Source organism: Palaemon carinicauda, chromosome 15, assembly GCF_036898095.1.
Source record: "Palaemon carinicauda isolate YSFRI2023 chromosome 15, ASM3689809v2, whole genome shotgun sequence".
Taxonomy (NCBI): domain Eukaryota; kingdom Metazoa; phylum Arthropoda; class Malacostraca; order Decapoda; family Palaemonidae; genus Palaemon; species Palaemon carinicauda.
This window is the reverse complement of record NC_090739.1, coordinates 63,460,497-63,482,830: the sequence shown is the minus strand read 5'-3', so window position 1 is coordinate 63,482,830 and position 22,334 is coordinate 63,460,497. Positions and strand designations below refer to the sequence as shown.

The 22,334-nt window shown below is 41.7% G+C and overlaps 1 protein-coding gene across 1 annotated transcript in view; it reads right to left on the bottom strand.

Annotated features, from left to right (window-relative positions):
- The window catches only part of LOC137654642 (sentrin-specific protease 1-like), a 153,304-nt gene that overhangs the window by 29,577 nt on the left and 101,393 nt on the right, over positions 1-22,334 (bottom strand). Inside the window, 6 exon segments of the mRNA XM_068388448.1 lie at positions 8,797-8,919; positions 9,127-9,361; positions 9,825-9,942; positions 10,833-10,927; positions 11,097-11,237; positions 11,437-11,558. Of these exon segments, the coding sequence (XP_068244549.1) occupies positions 8,797-8,919; positions 9,127-9,361; positions 9,825-9,942; positions 10,833-10,927; positions 11,097-11,237; positions 11,437-11,558 (834 nt within the window).

The following is a 22,334-nucleotide window of genomic DNA, read 5'->3' as shown; positions in this document are numbered from 1 at the left end:
CAAACAGGGACGAAATCGACCTCTATAGTTCAGACAGATCAGACACTTGATGAGCGCCGTGTGCACTAACTGAACTGTGTACTGATCGCTGCGAGGGATCATCAACCGTAGTCGGGTGACCACCAGGGGAAAGTCCTTGCGACATTTCAGGCGCGCCTTGTGCGCGAGCTGAACCGTGTACCAATCGCTGCGAGGGATCATCAACAGTAGTCGGGTAGCCACCAGGGGAAAGTCCTTGTGACATTTCCCAATCTGGGGGAGGGGAAGAAGCATGTACAGAAGTAAACTGAGCACCTTCTTCCTCTGACGAACTATGTGTCTTATGCGAATGTTTTGGCGCTGACACGTAGTCTTCTTCCGTAAGGAAAACCTCCGGCGAACACCAGTTACTGCAGGATGGTTTAGTAGGAGACATACGTCTTTTGAGAGGCCTTGAACGCAGTGGTTGGCGCCAACCACGTCGTGGTTTTGCGTCATCCGACGAAGACGCACACTTTCTTACCTCGCCTTTAAAGAAGGTTCACTTACCTCCAACACCATAGCAGGGTCTGGGACTACTGCCTTAGGAATAGGAATAGGAATATTAAAATGATGTACATTAGAAGGAATATTACTATCAGAAGATCTATTTGAATGAACACTGGTCGATCTAGCCCTTCTAAGTCTATCCTTCTCTAGTCGCATAACATAGCGATCAAACACATTCCACTATGAATCAGACAAAGACCGACATTCAACACATCTGTTACTATAAGTACAAACCTGACCTCTGCAACCATTACATATTGAGTGAGGATCAACAGAGGCCTTAGGCATACGAGTCTTGCTCCCTCTAATACACTTTCTTATAGAGTCAGCCATTTTGTAATCAGAAAACAAGTCCAGGTCAAAATCCAACAGAGTCTATTTAAATCTAGAGTGAAAAGTCAAAAGAATATCCAAAAACAAGCAGTGAAAGCCATTAACAATAATCAGACAAAAGGTACTTCACCAAATTGTAGAATAAAGTAATATCAGCGAAACGAATTTCCTAGGTGTTGACTCGATCAACGGCAGGGAATTTTTGAAGAATGTTGGGAATGGTTCTGGTAACCTATGAGAGATGGCGCTCATGTATGACCACCTACTGTCATGGCGCCGATTGCCGAGAAATTTGAATTTCTGTCGTGCGCCCGACAAAACGCTGGATTTAAGCTATATATATGTAACTACCAGGGAAGTTACATATTTAAAAAGTTAAATAACAAACAATTATAATTTCACTTAAATAATTAAGAAAACAATTGGAAGCGCAACCTAACCCGCAAACGGGACAGGTGCTCCCCCCCTAAGTAAACTCTCAGAGGCCCATGAAAGGTGAACGGGCTTGAGAAGAGGAAGATCAAAGTCAATCTCTGAAAGGCCAAACTCCCTTCCCTCAGTAATCCATATGTTCCCCGTGGAAGAGGGAAAGGCGAAGACAACAGTTGAACGAGGATGGTCCAAACGATGACGATTCCCCTGTGGTGGCGGACAAGTCAACGGTAGGTTATACCGCTCGTCATTTCAACTTCGCAGAAAGTAATACCCCTAAATAAATAGCGTAGGTTTGTATTCCAGTTACGGAGCAAAAAACTTTCAATTCTTATTTTACCAGTTTAGGTTCCACAAGCATCATGTTGTAAGAGCAGGCACACAAATAATTCCTACAGTAATCTTTTTTATTTATTGTAGTGTACTTAGACTTGTGAAATCTACCAAGGATTGCTAAACGCTGTCCTCATAGAAAATCCAAGTAAGTTAAGAACACCTGCACTTACAACACATGAAAGTTTTGGGGGAAGAAAAAAAAAAAAATAACATCCAAGATGATTGAATATGTCAACGAACACACAATGTACTGGCTGCGGCCTAACCTTTCCATATCCTAAACAACCCAACTTTTCCATATCCTAAACAATCTAAATTCCTTGGAGCATTGAAATATTCCCTAAAAATACATCTTGTTATATTCAAGTCCCCACAGTACTTCAACTTCTGAGCTATATGCCATAAAAGAGAACCACCGTGTCTACAGTATTGTTATTTAATACCTCTACATGAACTAAGATACATTCTGGTTGTCACATTTAGTACTGACAATAGATTTTGGTTTGGACTGAATTTATGGATTTACACCATCCTCTTTGAATAGTAATTCTTTAAACAATGATATTTTGATTATAAAATAAATTTTTGAATATACTTACCCGGTGAATATATAATAGCTGACGTCTCCGACGGCTCGACAGATTCCAAAATCTCGCGAGCGATCGCCGTGAAGGTTGCGGGTGTGACCACTAGCGCCGACTATCGGCCAGATACCGCATATACTTGTCAACATCTCCAGTTCTTCTCAGTCCCCTAGGTCTCTATCGGGGAGGAAGGGAGGGCCTTTAATTTATATATTCACCGGGTAAGTATATTCAAAAATTTATTTTATAATCAAAATATCATTTTTAAATATTAAGCTTAGCCGGTGAAATATATAATAGCTGATTCACACCCATGGTGGTGGGTAGAGACCAGTATTAATACAATAAAGGCGTATATGCTCAAGAGTTTTTGACAACTATTCAAAAAACAGACTTAAGTATAGGTACCTGGTAAGGAAGCAGACTCTGATTATTACTCTGCCTCATTAGGCCGCTATCCTCACGAAGCCCAGCGATCCTCTTAGGATGCTGAAAGACTCCCAGGATCTGCTATAACCAGGGTGAACACCCCTATAACAGGACCTCATCAATACCCTTAATCTGGGCGCTCTCAAGAAAACAATATTTTGACCACCCGCCAAATCAAAAAGATTGCGAAAGACTTCTTAGTCTCCCGTACAACCCAAAATAAGATTAAAAATTTCAAGAGTAGATTAAAAGGATATTGGGATTAAGGGAATGTAGTGGTAGAGCCTTCACCCACTACTGCACTCGCTGCTACGAATGGTCCCAGTGTGTAGCAGTCCTCATAAAGAGTCTGGACATCTTTCAAGTAATATGAAGCGAAAACCGACTTGCCTCTCCAAAAGGTCGCGTCCATAATACTTTTAATGGGTCTATTTTGCTTAAACGCTACAGAAGTTGCTATCGCTCTAACTTCATGAGCCTTGACTTTAAGTAAATTATGATCCTTCTCACTTAATTGAGAGTGTGCCTCCCGAATCAAAAGTCTAATAAAATAAGACCACGCATTCTTAGACATGGGCAAAGAGGGCTTTCTAACGGAGCACCATAAAGCCTCTGAACAACCTCGTCGCGGTTTAGTTCTGGATAAACAAAATTTAAGAGCTCTAACGGGGCACAGCACTCTTTCAACTTCATTCCCCACAATCTCAGAAAGACTGGGGATTTCAAATGATTTAGGCCAAGGACGAGACGGAAGTTCATTCTTGGCCAAAAAAACCAAGTTGAAGAGCGCATACTGCTTTATTAGCGGAGAAGCCGATGTTCTTGCTAAAAGCATGTATCTCACTAACCCTTTTAGCCGAAGCCAAGCTCACCAAAAAAAAGTGTCTTGAGGGTAAGATCCTTCAGGGAGGCTGAATTTAATGGTTCAAACCTGTCTGACATAAGGAACTGTAGGACCACGTCCAAGTTCCAAGCAGGAGTCGAAATATGACGCTCCTTGGAAGTCTCGAAAGACTTAAGCAGGTCTTGGAGATCTTTGTTATTAGAAAGATCCAAACCCTTATGCCTGAAAACAGAAGCTAACATGCTTCTGTAGCCTTTAATGGTGGATGCAGAGAGGGAGCGACCGTTTCTCAGATAAGGCAGAAAATCCGCAATCTGCGCTACAGAGGCACTTGGAAGAGGAAATAGAGGAGGACTTGTACCAGTCTCTAAATACCTCCCATTTCGACTGATAGATCCTGATGGTAGAGGATCTTCTAGCCCTCGCGCTCGCTCTAGCTGCCTCCTTCGAAAACCCTCGAGCTCAAGAGAGTCTTTCGATAGTCTGAAGGCAGTTAGACGAAGCGTGGGGAGGCTTTGATGAAATCTCTTTACGTGAGGCTGTCGCAAGAGATCCATCCGTAACGGCAGAATTCTTGGAACGTCTACCAGCCATAGAAGTACCTCTGTGAACCACTCTCTCGCGGGCCAGAGTGGAGCAACCAATGTCAACCTGGTCCCTTCGTGAGAGGTGAACTTCTGCAGCACCTTGTTTAGGATCTTGAAAGGTGGAAAGGCATAAACGTCCAGGTGAGACCAGTCCAGCAGGAAAGCGTCTATGTGGGCTGCCTCTGGATCTGGAACTGGAAAGCAGTAAGTCGAGAGCCTCTTTGTCAGTGAAGTCGCAAAAAGATCTATGGTGGGTTGACCCCATGTCACCCATAGCTTCTCGCACACAGTCTTATGCAACGTCCACTCCATGGAGATGACTTGTCCTCTTCTGCTGAGGCAGTCCGCCAAGACATTCATTTTTCCTTGCACAAATCTCGCCAAAGGAGAGATGTTACTTGCCTTAAATGGAGTTCCTTCTGATCCGTGGATCAAAGACCCGAGCATTCCAGATTGTCCAGTGGAGCTCCCTAACCCAAATCCGATGCATCTGAATACAACACATGGTTTGGGTTCTTGATCGCAAGAGAAAGACCTTCTCGAAGTCTGATGTTGCTGTCCCACCAAGTCAGACATGTCTAGACTGAGTTGGAGATTGGGAAAGAGATATTCTCTAAGACCTTCTCCTTGTTCCAATGGTTTAGGTGAAATTGGAGAGGGCATAGGTTGAGTCTCCCCAGAGAGATAAACTACTCCAGCGATGAAAGAGTTCCCACGAGGCTAGTTCAAACTCTTACAGAGCAACTGTTTTTCTCTTGCAAGTGAAGGACTTTTAACAGAGCTTGTTCCATTCTTGTGGGAGACGAAAAGGCCCGAAAAATCAGACACTGTATCTCCATTCCCAAATAAAGAATAGTCTGGGATGGGGTACTGTAAGTTACGACTTCTCTACGTTCACTATGAGACCTAGCTCCTTGGTTAGGTCTAATGTCCATTAGAGGCTCTCCAGACAGCGATATAATGACGACGCCCTGATTAGCCAGTCGTCAAAATAAAGGGAGGCTCTGAATCCTCAAAAAATGTAGAAAGCTTGCTAAATTTTGCAAGGGCCTTGTAAAAACAAGAGGAGCAGGAATGAGGCCGAAGTACAGTGCTCGAAATTGGTACATTACTTTCCCGTCCACAAACCTCAGATGTTGTTGAAAGTTTGGATGAATCGGGATGTGGAAGTATGCATCCTGAAGGTCGAGAGAGACCATCCAGTCGCCTTCCCTTACTGCTGCCAAGACAGATTTGGTAGTCTTCATCGTGAAGTTTGTCTTGACAATGAACACATTGAGCGCACTTACATCTTAAGTACTCCTGCAGAGAACGTGGCTGCCAGATCATTGGAGCCATCCCTGATAGCCTTGTTCCTGCAGTGAACGTGGCTGTCAGATCATTGGAGCCATCCCTGATAGCCTTGTTCATGCATGACATAATTGTACAGCAATACATTGACAGCTGGAGAGACCTTCTTACTTAAGGCTCCCAGGGACCAATCCAACAAATAAAAACTTCAAACGCTCGAAAAAACTCCTAACAGGAGATGGTCCAGCTCTGAAGCTGACCATAAAATCCTGGAGCGTCTCATGGCTAGACGACGAGGAGAGTCCACAAGGCTTAAGAAGTCTCCCTGGGCAGAGGCAGGTACTCCCAAGCCGAGAACTTCTCCTCGAGCTTCTCCTGTGTCACACCAGATGCTCGAGCGAGAAGCTAATTAAGAAGGAGGAAAAGCAAAAGCAGACTTTCCTAAACTTCTCCTGGATTCCAACCAGTCTCCCAGTAAGAGCATGGCCCTCTTGGAAGAACAAGAGAGAACTGACTTCGTAAAAGCAGGCGTCGAAGAAAGTCTAGGACAAAATTTCACTAAAGAAATTCATAATTAAAATACAAGGGATTGTTGGACCACCCTAGGTTACTCCTCTTCTGAATGACTCCCAAAAGGTACATTAGTTGAAAGGGGGTCATCAACTTCTTCAGAAGGCACATCATCTGATAAAACTTAAGTCTTGCGAGAAGGAGATTTATATTCAGAATGACGTGAAGGAAAAGCCTGACAGGCTACATCCACTTGTATATGAACAGAAGTTAAAGTTGAGGGTCGATGTCACGTTGTGACTGCAGAGAATGTTATTCTACTATACGTCGTGACAGAAGTAACTGATGTTAAAACGTCCCGTAGTAACAGCGGTGACTGCTGTTCGATGCTATATCGTGACTACGATGACTGACCCTCGACGTCACGTCATGTCTACAGCATCCACCGCTCAACGTCACGTTCTGCATCTCAACGTCACGCTGTGACTGCGGTGGCTGACGTTCAAAGCGATCAAAGTTACATCGAGATTTATGCTCCGCATCTCGCTTAACAGCAAAGCTGTCACTAGAGATAACGTCAGCGTGGCGTAACAAAGCTCGTCTAGAAGGTTGAAGACCCGAATCACGTATCCCAGAACCGTGACGTACAAAAAGCAAAGGATCCTTTCGCACAGGAACAGGATCGAAAGCTTCTATTGAAGAAGAAAGCTTTAACAGCATATCTAACTTCGGATCAACCTGTGACTGCAGTGGCTGACGTTCAAACGTCACGTAGTAAACAGCAGTGACTGCTGATCGATGCTATATCGAGACTACGGTGACTGACACTCGACGTCACGTTGTGTCCACGGCGTCCACCGCTCAACGTCACGTCGAGTCTGTGGCAGAAATGTCTGTACATGAACGTCATCGCTATGAACGGGACTCTTATTATGACTACAGCTAGGACGTTGAACTTGTTCTGAAGGAACTAATAAACGTTTCAACCGTCTCGAAACTATACGCCCAGGCTTTTAAAGAGACGAATCATCGGAAGACGAGGAGAAACTTTGTCTCTCCTGTCTTATGGCAAGGACGTGCTTGCCGAGCAACGTCTGATACCTTTGAGGGAACGTCTGTTCGTTGGTTTACACTCCTCACTCCCTTAGGTCCTACAACATTCCTTCTCCCTGGTGCAGGGGAGCCTGAAAGAGGTCTCGGACTAGGCAAGTGACAAGCACGAACAAACAAACCCTCCGCAACACAGAACATGTTTTTTGCACTTACTTCACTGATATCGTATTTTTCAATAATTTCACATTAGACATGAATAAAACTGATTTCTACCTGAAGCACGCAATTCTCCCTTACAACAAAAGGTTAGAATTGCGAAATGAGTCGTATAATGTAAGCACATTAGTACAAAATGAAACCCACATGCAAAAATCAATAAACATATACATATATATCGAATAAAACGGAAATATATAAAGTTAAAAAGATCAGTGACTGGGGAGGAGACTAAACACTAGTTCACTAAGGACTACGTTTTCAATCTCTCACCGTACAGTGCCTTGGGACGAGAATAAAAACTAAAACGTTTTATCCTCTCTCCCCGTACAGAGACTTGGGACGAGAGTAAAAAACTGAATCGAGAACAACGTTACTCGCTCCCAAACTCCTTGTACAGAGACTTGGGACGAGAATAAAGATCGGATCGTTCTCTCTTTCTCTCTCTCTCTCTCTCTTGTCACACACAAGAGAATGGCCCACTCACCCTTCGTCAAAAACAGGTTATTTGACCAAAGGAAAAAACTGAAAGGACTAAGAAATTGAAAATTAACAAGTTCCTTTAAATTAGTATCTAAAACACTTCAGTTTGAAAGAAGAATGAACAAAACGTCAAAATCGATTTACTCTTTCTGCAAAGTGAAACCGTGATTCTCTCTTTCTCTATCGTAACGATAGAGCGCAAACTGCGTAGCATAAATAAACCAAACGTTAGTTCATCTTTGAAAAAACAGCACGAAGACTATTCAAAGAATATATTTCTTAAAATATTTTCTAAAAAATATTCATATCATAACTCTTACAGAGCAATTGATTTAAACTTAACAAAAATAAAAGTTGAATGGGCTCAACATTGTTTAACTTCGTTTTCCAAGTTAGGACCGCCTACAAGGAATAGGTAAAGGCCGCATATAAACAAAACATAAAATTTATCTTGATGTTTAGTATAAATGGAAAGCTAATCGAAGAGGCCTAATAAAGGCGGGTGAGATATAAAATATATAGAGGAAAATCTATAAATATCAACAATAATTTATAGAGATAAAATAATTACTAAAAGCCTTAAACACACTTCCGTACACTGAGGGAAGGGTCGGCCATCTTTTCTCTATGGAAAAACCAGAGATTAAAAAAAAAGCAAGGGCAAAACACTTTTCCTCTCCTTTCAAAAGCATTTCTTTTGAAGATAGTATTGAATAATCCAACACGGCGAAAGCAATAAAACCAAAACCAAGTACTTCACCAATTCGGTAGAAAACTCGAGGTCATAAAGCGAGTGGAACCAACTTGTCGACAAGACCGACAGACAAGAACTGGAGATGTTGACAAGTATATGCGGTATCTGGCCGATAGTCGGCGCTGGTGGTCACACCCGCAACCTTCACGGCGATCGCTCGCGAGTTTTTGGAATCTGTCGAGCCGTCGGAGACGTCAGCTATTATATATTCACCGGCTAAGCTTAATATTTAAAAATTAATTATACATATACAGCTCTTAATTTACTCTTACTATACTTGTTTTTTTCTTAGCACTATCTTTTAGCTTTATTGATATGGAATTCTATTCTATGTAAGCTTATTGCTCAAGTGCCATAAAACTATTACTTTTATTACTAATAATAATACAGTACTGAGTTATGTGGAAAATCTATTACCTCATCATTCAGCCAGTTAAGACCAGCTAAGGTTGCGATGTCTCGCCGGGTTATCTGGATATTGAACTTATCAATCAAAACTTTACCAGGTTGCCTGTTGTCTAAGGCATCTTCAATCAATGCCTAGAGAAAAAAAGTTTTAATTGAGCACTATATCTTATATAAAAAACTGGATCTTTTAACATTTTACAGTATATCACAAAACCAAGACTACAGTACATAAAATACTCAATTATTAATTCTACATCATAAAACTAAGACTACTATTCAATAAGAAATCTCATTTACTAAAAAAACCCCTAAAGACATAAAAATAATAAGTCAACTTACGACCATCTCTGTTGTTAACTCAGGCAATTCCTCTTCCTCCTCCTCTTCTCTTTCCTCTTCAATCTCTTCAATCTTGGATGGGTAACTCAAATGAAGGTGCTTTATTCTTTGGGCAATTCTGTCCTCCAGAGATGTATGCGCTTTTTTCCGAACTTCTTCGTACATCTTATAAAGTTCTGAAGCTTTTTTAGCATTTTCAGATTTCATCTTTGCTCTATTGTTATATCTCTGAGTCCTATACAGACAAAAGGAGAGACAAATATATCTAAACACTTCTTTTATTCAATAATTATATGTAAATTTCAAATGAGAACATCTTCCTATGTACTGTACATTTTGTAATGTATCTATATCTTTTCATCATTAAATTTATGAAAACATTTATCTACTTACAATTCTAGTAAGCTGCTGTTTCTAACACTAAACAATGCTTAGTCATGAAATGGTATTCTTTACGGTAGTTTATATTTTTGTAAGTAATGAGTGACTGGCTGTTAATTGGTTTATCAAATGGGAATCACAGGATAGGTCATTGCCACCATTTTGATTTAAAAAAAGTAAAAAAGCAAAACTTGAAAAAAAAAAAAAAAAGAGAGAGAGAGAGAGAGAGAGAGAGAGAGAGAGAGAGAGAGAGAGAGAGAGAGAGAGAGAGAGAGAGAGAGAGAGAGAGAGAGTACTAAATTTCAGTTACCACTTACAAATCTTTGTGCCACTTTTCATCAAACACCGGTGATTCTAGAAGGATGCATTCTAACGAGTTTCGTCTCTGCCGAGGCTTGATGTCTTCAGCAACAATAGTGCAGTCATCTTCAGAATCTGAAGGAAAGCCATATACTGAAAATCTTTCTGCAATTCTTATATTTTGTAAAACTCAAAACAATTTCTTAAAGTAACTTGTAATAAGTGCTTTGAGAATTGAATATAATAATTCAATAGTCAAAAATAATAATCTAAAATATAAAGCATATTGGTAATATGGGATCTAATAAAAATACATTGACCTTTGTAATGTGACAAGGTGGACACACTGGGTGAAACATAAAAAAAGATCCCACTAAATAACATTTTGAGCAACAGGATAATTCTAGATTGTAGCATACTATGAACCATCGATTAGGGCCTACAAAATCATGTTTCTTCAAATATTTTTTCTAATATACGATTTTTTTTTTTAAATTAAACTTCATCCGTTTACATGTCATTTTGTACAGAGTGGTTGCAGAATTTCAACTAATTTGAAGTAAAAACTTATCTCAATAATAAGTTAGTCTGCCCTATGAATCAATATCTGATTTAACTAAGGATCACAAGAATTTTCAATATATTCAGCCTTCAGAGAAATCAGCATACTGTACTGCTTTTAATTTTTAATTAATTTACACATCTTTCTGATCCTTTTAATATTTTTTTTCAATTTTAATGAATAAAAAAGAATATGGACAATATGACTCTACTTCTACATTATTGAGAGATAGAGGACTAGATTTACAATGCCAGAATCTCAATAGTTGAGAACTAATTTCAATGGAATACGTACACTTGACATTTGGATGACTTAACTTTTTGTCTACCAATGTATTGTATGTAATAAAAGTTAAATTAACAATAAAAGCCAAAATGTAAGAAGAAAAAAAAATCCTGATATCCTTTACACTCCTTCAAATACAGTATACTATTTGGAAAATAAAGATAAATTTATATCTTACCTTTGCCATTCTGACTGTCACCATTTACAGTGGGTGGCATCTTGTCCTCTTTAATACCTGGCCGCATCTTGATGCTCAGATTGTCCTGCAACCAGCTGAGAAATGCAAATACCATAATGATTATATAGGAAAATAAATTTTTAAGGTTTAACTTTCCCATGTCAAGTTCAAACTACTATTGTGAGTGTCTTATGTGAGTACACAGCCATAGCTTGTAAATATGGACACTGACTCTCTATCAACAATGCATAAACTTAAAAATACCTTTGAGATGGATAGTCTATCTTTGATGAGAGCACAGGACTTTTTGGAATAGGTGTCTCGTCAAACTGCTTTATCTTTTCTTTCATCCACTGTGGGTTGTGGTAAGCACGGCTAATGACGCGTTGAGGGCTCGAACTGCGGCTAAATCATAAATGAACCAAGTTAGCTTATAAATAGAGAAAAAACTTCAAGAATACCCATATGTTTCAGAGGGGAACTCTCTCATATAACAAAAGTTTCTATTTAACAAATCTTGATTAGAATTATTATAAAAAGTGCTGTAAATGTTAAACTACAGTATTTCACAATCAATAAGAAATAGCAAAAAGAAATTAAATACCTATTCGAACTCAGAGATATGACGGAAGGCACCCTTTCTGTACTAAAGCTTGAACTCAGAGGATTATTTGCAAACTGTTGCAATAACCGCTGATACTGTACCTTTTCTTCATGTCTATAAGCCTGAGGAAAAATAAAAAATCTGTAAAGTAACTTCAGAATTATCTATAGTAAGCCAAAACATATACTTTACTTACCTTCTCTATCTCGAATATGAAAGTTAATTACATAGACTGCATATTGCTTATAGCATTAGAATCTCTAATAATTTCCACATGAAACAATGAGATCTTGCATGGCAGTAATGTATTCTGTCTAGTTTGAGTCCAAATATTCTCAATTCTATTCGTAAATATTTTCATAATTGGTAATTAATACATTATCTATAAATACCTGTAGTATAGCCAAATCACTGATTTAGATTCTTTACTCTTTTGGGGCATGGCCAAGGTTTTTTTTTTTTTAATGAATATATTAGATTTTATTCAATACAGTATGGTTGAAGCAGATATTAGTGAAAATGAAAAGAAGAATTTTAAAATAAATTTCTTTTTTTAATTTGGTTTTACAAATATTATTGAGAAGGCAATACTTTACAACTTTTCGACATAGGCAAGATCCACATTGAGAATAAAGATACTGTACAAATAATACATCTGGTTTTTGGGCTCAGCCATGTCTTCCTGATGGAAGGTTCCTTTAGGCAGCTTTCTAAGGTATATTTGGCTATAGTGATACTCCCAGAGAATTAACCACAGGTTTCCAGAATTCTAACTCCTGGCGCGAGTATCCTTAATATAACTTTTAAGGATATCACATAATATCAGGGGACGTATTTCTTGATACGACACATGGCAATCTTCACCCCGAATAGTTTCAGCTTTGAGGGGGAAGAGTGGTGAATTTGAAGGGGAGCCGTTATCAAGGTTACCCGGTGGATCCCCTCCCAGTACTACTATGGCGTAACTATTCCATTGATAGTAGCCAATTAAGCACGGTGTTCTCCCGAGTTGCTCTCGGTGTTGTTACTGTTTTTAAGGGATATTACAATGCAATCTCCAACATCTTCATCCTCTGGAAAGTTGAATATTTAACCTTTCCTATGTATAAATTTTGACTCCCTTCTCACAGTTAAATTAACATAATTTATGCAAGAAATATTAGTAAAAGGTAAGGAGGTGTATGTTGCGTTTCTGAATCTGGAGAAAGCGTATGATAGAGTTGATAGGGAAGCAATGTGGAATGTGATGAGGTTATATGGAGTTGGTGGAAGGTTGTTGCAAGCAGTGAAAAGTTTCTACAAAGGTAGTAAAGCATGTGTTAGGATAGGAAACGAAGTGAGCGATTAGTTTCCGGTGACAGTGGGGCTGAGACAGGGATGTGTGATGTCGCCGTGGTTGTTTAACTTGTATGTTGATGGAGTGGTGAGAGAGGTGAATGCTCGAAAGCTTGGACGAGGAGTGAAACTGGTAGACGAGAATGACCATGAATGGGAGGTAAATCAGTTGTTGTTTGCGGATGATACTGTACTGGTTGCAGACGCAGAAGAGAAGCTTTGGCCGATTAGTCACAATTTGGAAGGGTGTGTGAAAGAAGGAAGTTGAGAGTTAATGTGGGTAAGAGTAAGGTTATGAGATGTACGAGAAGGGAAGGTGGTGCGAGGTTGAATGTCATGTAGAATGGAGAGTTACTTGAGGAGGTGGATCAGTTTAAGTACTTGGGGTCTGTTGTTGCAGCAAATGGTGGAGTGGAAGCAGATGTACGTCAGCGAGTGAATGAAGGATGCAAAGTGTTGGGGGCAGTTAAGGGAGTAGTAAAAAATAGAGGGTTGGGCATAAAAGTAAAGAGAGTTCTGTATGAGAAAGTGATTGTACCAACTGTGATGTATGGATCAGAGTTGTGGGGAATGAAAGTGACGGAGAAACAGAAATTGAATGTGTTTGAGATGAAGTGTCTAAGGAGTATGGCTGGTGTATCTCAAGTAGATAGGGTTAAGCACGAAGTGGTGAGGGTGAGAACGGGTGTAAGAAATGAGTTAGCAGCCAGAATGGATATGAATGTGTTGAGGTGGTTTGGCCATGATGAGAGAATGGAAAATGGCTGTCTACTAAAGAAGGTGATGAATGCAAGAGTTAAGCTCTGGGTGATAGGAGGATAGATGTGAGGGAGGCAAGAGTGAAGCTTCATCTGTGGTGGATAACGGGGGAGGGTGGGCTGTGGCACCCTAGCAGTACCAGCCAAACTCGGTTGAGCCCCTTGTCAGGCTGGGAGGAACGTAGAGAAGAGATCCCCCCCCTTTTTTTTGTTTCTTTTGTATGAAGTCGGCTAACCCCCCCAAAAAAAATTGGGGGAAATGCCTTGGTATATGTATGTATGTATGTATGTGCATGTGAAAATTTATCAGTGAGATAAATTGCCCCATACTCATTTCACTCTTTCCTTCCTTACAGGAGGAGGGCAAGGTGAAGTGTGCAGTCCTGTTCTGCAACCACAAAAGTACGGACTTTTGTGGCCACAAGATGTGCAGGTCTCATGGCCCCTGCTGCATCGTATCTGGATCCCTGAGGTACTGGGACCCGTATTTTAAGCATATATTATATCAATGATATAAACAACCTAGTACTCATTCACCCTTTTCTCCCTTACAGGAGGAGCCGATGGCGAAGTGTACAATTGTGATTCTGCAACTACAAGAGTAAAAACGTTTGTGGCATACGATGTACAGGTCTTATACCCCTCCAGCATCGTATCTGGACCACTGAGGTTCTGGGACCCGAAAGGTCACTCCAATCGCTTGACCTTGCTGACCGACGGCTTTGTAAAAGATATCCCTGACACTACAGAGTCAAGGGATACAGCAAGGGAAACCCACCAAAGGTGAGTATGAGGCTTCCAGAAGAACTCTCACGGACCTTACCTACCTAACAAATCTTTGAAGTGCCTACTGTTCCCTAAGGCTCAATCGAATACGTTTGTGCCTCAGGCACAGGTCCAGCCTCCCTCTATCCAATGGACGGTGGCCACGGATATCAACAGGCACTGCAACGCTTGGACATCCACCAAGATCGGATGTCAGAGGCGTCAATTAACACCGGACAGGACCTACTGTAAGAAGGCCCTGAATAAAGAGTTATTCAACCACCCACGGAGGAAGAAGGATCCGTTTTGACGGTGACTGAGGTACCTCAGCTCACTGTGCCGGCATATCAACTTATGCTGTCAACCTCTTCAACCCCAACTCCTCAACTGGCTAGTCAGTTCGGCAGGAGTGAAATGCTCCTAGAGTCAATCCAGCAGATGCTGACACTGTTCCAGAAGGAACGAGAGGAGAATAAGCAAGATCTCAAAGAGAGGAAGAGAGAGGTACAGGGAAGGAAACGTCTTGGTGATTCCCGGGGCTCCGCTAAGCCCCTCAAAATATCTGACCTCCCTCACTGCTCCGAACCAACCCCTGGACGTAGACGGAACACATGCCCATGTTGAATAGGAAGCTTTATGTCTCCTAGAAGTTGGGGCCCAATCCCCTTGAAGAGCTTTAATTAAGGCTCAGCATTCAGCGTACCCAGATTGCTTCGTGAGACTACGAGATGAACCTACATCCCACGAGGAGACTATACCGAAGGAAGTCATTGTCCTCAAACATGACAAGGCACAAGCCATCCTTACCAAGACCCAGAGAGGGGCCGGATATACTAACTCCAAAGTCAGTCTCAGCATTGAACAAGAAGCATCCAACCTTCATTGCTCCTTCCTCCTGAACCTTCCCCCCTTTCGGGGAAAGCCCTAGACTGTGTCAGGAGAGCAGTCGAAGAGGGCAAACCCTGCCCAATCCTAGAGAAAAGCAAACCAATATCTCTAGCTATGCTCACCTGCGAGAAGTGGAAAGAGGTACATCTAACCTTCTCCGTCTGGGAGTTGGATCCGGAGATAGCAGGTCAGCAGTTTAATGAGAACCTTCTAAAGTTGTCAAACCATCCTTTGAGAAGGGAACAGGAGACGAAAGATAGTCTTGTCGCCTCCCTGTCTCATCAGAATCGCGTAAGAAATGTGTGCAGGCCTTTAGTAACGTCCCACCCTTGAGATGGATTTGTAGGCTTATCTCAGGTCAAAAAGGACCGCTAGAGAGCACGTGTTAGCCGCAACAACGGTGAAACACGAACCCAGAAAACCGATTTCATATTGTATCTGGGGTGTAAACCCTTTCCCAAGGGAGTGGTCCAAGAAGTCATTACCAAAGCCCCCATGGAAAATGGGAACCTGCTCCAAAAGTGGGGCATGTCCTCAAAGAGGAAATCATCATTAGAACTGCACAATTTCCGACCGTGACCATGATCACGGTGTCTCAAATGGTAGTCCAGCCGTAACCCACATTCCAGATGATCTCTCATCAGCTGGTAGCCAGTCACCTGTGTTTAATCCAGGCTTTGAAAGGCACTTGACCACCTTTCGGCCCTACAAAGGTAAGGGCCCAAAAAGAGGATCCTCCGGAAATCCCCCAAGGATGGAGGAGGACGCGGTCACGGAAACATGTCCTCAGGAACCTCTAAACAATGAGAGGTTGCAGGTAGGAGGCAGACTTTCCCCTTTCGGGATCGTTGGACCTTCGATCCCTGGGTCCACAGCCGAATTACGAATGGACTTGGTTGGAAATGGAACAAAATCCACCCCACCTTTCCAAAATTCTTCCAACACTCCACCCCTTTATTGGAAGAATATACCTCAGAACTCTTGAACAAGAAGGTAATGAGGAAAGTGAAGTCCATCAAAATTCCAGGGAAGGCTACTTTATGTTCCCAAGAAAGACTCGGAAAAACCCATAGTCATTCTAGACTTGTCTCTACTCAACAAGTTCCGGATGCTTACAGTGCAACACATAAGGACCCTTTTACCAAAAAAGGGGCATGTACAGTCTCAACAGACCTGGCAGATGCTTACTGGCACCTACCAGTCAGTCGCCCCTTCTCCTCCTACCTAGGATTCAGGCTACAGAAGACAAAATTTGTCTTCACAGCCATGCCCTTTGGACAAAATATAGCCCCAAAGATATTCACAAAGCTGATGGACACGATCGTCCAGCACCTACGCTCCAAAGGAGTACAGGTAGTAGCATACCTGGACGATTGGCGGATGCGGGCACCATCCAAGACTACTTGTTTGCAAGCGGCAGGAAAGGTGATCCAGTTTCTGGAACACCTGGGCCTCAAGATCAGTCACTAGAAGTCTCGCCTTTCTCCAGCTCACAAGTTTCAATGGTTAGGAATCCATGGGAACTTGCAGTCACACCACCTCTCCATTATATTACAGAAGAGGAGAGAAATAGCGGCATCTGTCAAGAGACTAATCCAACACAAGAGGATTTCAAAATGCCAACAGGAAAGAGTACTGAGCTCTCTCCGGTTTGTAGTAGTGACAGACCCGGTGCTAAGATGCATAGCCAAAGGATGCGCCAGGAGTCCGGAGAAGATACGCATCAAACGCTCGAAGAGATCAGCAAGGTTGACACCGACCCAATTGCGCACGCCATTAAGGCCGTGGTCAACGAATAAGAGCCTAGAACAGACAATTCTCTTGCAACCACCACAAACATCAGTGGCGATACACATGGAAGCCTCCCTGAAAGAATGGGGAGGCCATCCGCATAAAAAGGAAAGGGCAAGAAATTGATCATTCCAGTTCAAAAAACTTTCACATCAACATCTTGGAGGCTATGACAGTCCTCCTGACGTTGAGGAGACTATCCCCTCGCAGAACAGTCCACATCAGATTGGTTCTCAACAACGAGGTGATAGTTATATGTTTAATCGACAATGCTCGAGTTCACCTCTCATCAACCACGTGATGCTAGCCATCTTCCATCTGGCAAGGAAGAGTAGATGGCATTTATCAAGTAGTTCACCTTCAAGGGTTCCTCGATGTGACGGCGGATGCTCTATCCAGGCAAAAACCGATAGAGACAAAATGGTCCCTAGACGCAGACTCATTCCCCTTCATTTTCGATAAAAGTCCCGGAACTGCAGATCGACCTCTTCGCAACGAGCGACAACAAGAAACTACCTCGTTATGTAACTTCTTACGAGAACCTTAAGCAGAAGCGATAGACGTCATGTCTCTCCACTGGAACGGATGGAATTGAATGTATCTGCTTCCACCAACCAATCTCCTGCTAAAAGTCCTCGACAAGCTAGTATCCTGCAAAGGAACAGCTCCTGTAGTGGCCCCCAAAGGGCCCAAAAGCAATTGGTTTCCTCTAGTTCTAGAATTGAAACTGTAGCTGTTTCCTCTGCCGTACCCAGTTTTATCAACTGGTGCAGAAGTCGGCTATTACATTCCATTTCAGGATTTTTTCGCCCTAGCAGCGAACAAAGTTTGGGATCTCGAAGAATGTGGCGGACTTCATTGTAGAGTACAAGTCAAGTCCAACCAGGAGACAATGTAAATTGTCTTGGAAGAAAGGGGTACCCCTCATGAAAACAAGGGGACCAACAGAAATTTCAACAGGTTTCTGTCTCTCTTCCTTCTTTTACCTACAACCTCATAAGCAAAACCTTTTTCTTAAGGTACCAAACCATACAATAGACCCAAGCCGACAATCCTTCTAAAGCCCATTACATGGTCGTTGGTCAAGGTCTTGCACTATGCTTCGAACCTAAACAATGAGGATTGTACTCTAAAGGAGCTAACACAAAATCTATCCCTAAAATAACTGAGAGCAATGCTCACCTACTTATTCGCAGAGCGGATCCTGACAGCTCACCCGCAGTTCATGATCCTAAGAAAATTGCTTCTTCACAGAACTTCTTCCAATACTTTACGAAGCAAGTACATAAGATAAGACACGTGGTGGCGGCGGGTAGTTTTATAAAACCCTTCGTCTAAGCCTGCAATGAACAGAGAACTGCTTTGGGACTTTCCAGTGCATCGGGTGCATGGGGTATATTTACCCTCAAGTGCAAATCACAACTATGATTAACATACTGTTCCACATAGGTGCATATCTGACCGATAACACCAGCGCCGAGGTGAACGTTGCGTCACGGTGTTCATGCATTTCCAAAATCTGTACAAGTCAGTCAGATTTGGTTTCACATCTCCATTAAGTGGCATCATTTCGATGAAATTACATATTTTCCCGACAGGAAAAATATAGACCCTGATGTGTTTTCAATGCCGGATCAGATTCATACCTGATTGTAACTACAATTGATAATCTAGTTACAAGGTAAAATACTAAACGTATTTGCGTCTTATTGCTGATATCTCAGTTACAGACGAATAAAGTATACCTAGTTTTTTTAATTAAACCCTAGAAGGGCCCAACTTGAAATTAGAGTACAGATTTCCAAGGGATGAAAAGGGTAATCTCTGAGATTTACCGTCCGTCCCTATGGAGATACAAACTTCGAATCTTTATAGTCGAAGTCGACACTTTCCCTGCAGGGGGCAGGAAGCCCTAAGCTAGTTCCAAGCTTAGTGGATATGACAAATAATGGTATTGTCATATACAAAGCTAGGAGACCATATAAGGAACTCATTCAAAGTAAAGGCACTTATACAAACCCACAGATATAGTACTTTCAAGTAATTCTCTGGTAAACTTCCATCAGGACGACATGGCTGAGCCCAAAAAATGGATTTTGAGCAAAGCAAAAAAATCTATTTTTGGGTGATATGGCCATGTCGTCCTGATGGACCCCTACCTCCTTTCAAAAAAGAGTATACAACTATGTAACAAAAGTCCCCACCCAGAAACTACTCTATCTGCAGCTATCCATGCTAAATTGCAACAAGGAATAGTTACGCCGCAGTAGTACTGGGAGGGGATCCACCGGGTAACCTTAATAACGGCTCCCCTTCAAATTCGCCACTCTTTCCCCTCAAACGGAAAACTCTATTCGGGGTGAAGATTGCCATGTGTCGTATCAAGAAATACGTCCCCTGATATTATGCGATATCCTTAAAAGTTATGTTAAGGATACTCGCACCTGGAGTTAGAATTCTGGAAACCTGTGGTTAATTCTCTGGGAGTATCACTATAGCCAAATATCCCTTAGATTTAGAAAGCTGCCTAAAGGAACCTTCCATCAGGACGACATGGCCATATCACCCAAAAATAGATTTTTTCGCTTTGCTCAAAATCCATTTTATAGTAACCTCTCTACTGAAACTCTTATCCAGTACTCGAATAATAAGAATTTTCAAGTAACTGGCAGCCAGAAAAAAATCAAATTTATGTACACTTGAATGCTGGTTCCACAAAAGTGGCAATTAATTACAAGAAATTCTCTCTCTCTCTCTCTCTCTCTCTCTCTCTCTCTCTCTCTCTCTCTCTCTCTCTCTCTCTTCTCTCTCTCTCTCTCTCTCTCGTCTCTCTCATATATATATATAATCTCCCAAACTTTCAAAAGTAATTGTATTTTTCACAAACCTGAGCCCTTTGATAAGTTATTGTTTATGAGTAAGGATAAATAAACATATATACACTCAGCCCCTGTATTTGAAGTTTCGCCTATTTACTGTTAGTACTGCTGTGTGCAGTCCGACATTTCCCTCCCTGCACAATGCAGTCATGAAAAACATACAAATATACATGACAAACTTTATAACTATCACATGTAACCCAGTTAAAGTAGGAAAGATTCTATGACAGGCCTCAAACCTCCTGTCATTTTGTAAGATACGATCCTACTTTGATCCCCTCAAATACCATGATGGGTTCATCGGAGTGAAGTCAGGGGAGGATGACAGTCCGTAGTAGTAGGTTGGCCAAGGCACCAGTCACCGTTGAGATACTACCTCTAGAGTTATTGAGTCCTTTGACTGGCCAAACAATACTACATTGGATCTACTCTCTCATTAAGGGTCATTTCATCTTTGCCTACACATAAAGAGAATAGTCTGGCCTATTCTTTACACATTCTCCTCTTTCCTCATACACTTGATAACACTGAAATTACCAAACAATTCTTCTTCTCTCAAGAGTTTAACTACTGCACTGTAATTATTCAGTGGCTACTTTCCCCTTGGTAAGGGTAGAAGAGACTCTTTATCTATGGTAAGAAGCTCTTCTAAGAGGACACTCCAAAATCAAACCATTGTTCTCTAGTCTTCAGTAGCGCCATAGACTCTGTACCATGGTCTTCCGCTGTCTTGGGTTAGAGATCTCTTGCTTGAGGGTACACTTGGCACACTTCTATCTTGTTTCTCTTCCTCCTTGTTATTTTGAAGTTTTTAACCTCTTGTTCTTTTCAAGTTTTTATAGTTTACATATGAAAGATTTATTTCGATGTTATTACTGTTTTTTATCTTCTTGTAGTTTTCCCTTATTTCCTTCCCTCATTGGGCTTTTTCCTCTATTGGAGCCCTTGGGCTTATGGCATCCTGCTTTTCCAAATAGGGTTGTAGCTTAGCAAATAATAATAATAATGGGAGGTGATCACTGAACAAAGGACTTCTACTGACCAGGGTTCTGCCCCACGGAACTGGCACCTTGTCCAATGACTTTGCAGGCATCATCCCTCCCCCAAGTGGTAAGTTGGGATTTTTCGTCTCTAATGAGCACTGCCAATGTCCTTGCCTCTTTCGGGAGGAGTTACCCCGCAACGAAAGTAATGCAATGTTTCTCCTTGTCTCTTATCCTGAAGAAGGTTTTTTCAGGTAGAAGATGACGCTGAGGTGTCTGCTTTGGTGGGGGAAGCATGAGGCTTAGCTGGAAGGGGAAGTGGAAAAACATGATGAAGCTGCTATTCTGAAGGTAGCCTGGCTATCCTTCTCCATTTATTTCCACACGCAGAACAAGGTCAGGTGTTGAGTAACGGACATATTGCGTAGAGCTAGCGAGTCCTATTTGCCATATAACGCTTGAATTTACTCATGACTACATCTCTTTGTTTAAAAATCCTTTGTGGTGAGGGTGAAGTACAGTACTTTCAGAGTTATGATCTACTGGGCAAACAGTTGGGGGTGCACACTGTAAGCAGCCTGTTCAACCAAAGAACAGAACACTGGGTTGCTTTCGGTTGACTTGTAGGAGAGGCGGACCCAAAGAGAGTTTGTAGGACTGTGGATGCTCTCTGGCTGAGCATGAATTAACTCTTGCTTAGTGGTTCCAAACATGATACAATATATTAATCTTTGTGTGCCTGAGACGACGACCCATTAGTAGAAAAGGTATTCTTAACTTTTTTATCTGCAGAAGTTACACCAACGGTCCTTGAGGGTTAAGAGGCACTACAGACTTTGCCGTACATCGAGGAGAAAAGTATGTTCCTAACAACAGATAGGAAGAATTTCAAGCGAGTACAGAAATGGTTGAAGTCCAACAGCAAGATAGTGGGGTGTGTGCGCTCAGGATTATCCATACCACAGGAGAAAATTTCTAGAATGAAAATATCACTCTGACAATCTAAGTCAGGGATGAGGAGCTGCTCATATGTGCTAAAGTATACTTGTAGGGGGAGATGGTGAACGACCAGGATGAGAGATCTCAGCTAGTAACTAGTGAGCATCAGCCGGGGCAAGCTTGACAGCTGAAGTGAAGCCTGAAGGATCAGCAACGAAGGTAGAATTCTTGGCCTCATGTTGGAGGGCAGTAAGAACTATGTTGTCGAATTCCTTGATAAACACTTGGTCACCATTCTCCAATACCGTGTCCTGGGTAAGATCCAATAATATAAGACTCAGACAGGGGAACATCTGGGATAGAAACAGGAGACCTAAACTTCTTGCTCTCCTTCGAAGCCGAAGCAATCGAAAGAGAGCGATTGTGTTCGGCTTCTTTCACTGGCCATGGAACTTCTCCCATTTGGAGGATAACCACTCCCTATACACAACACAAGGGGACTCCAATGAGCATCTATGTCCTTGACATGTAAGACACAACGAATGAGGATCAACATAAAG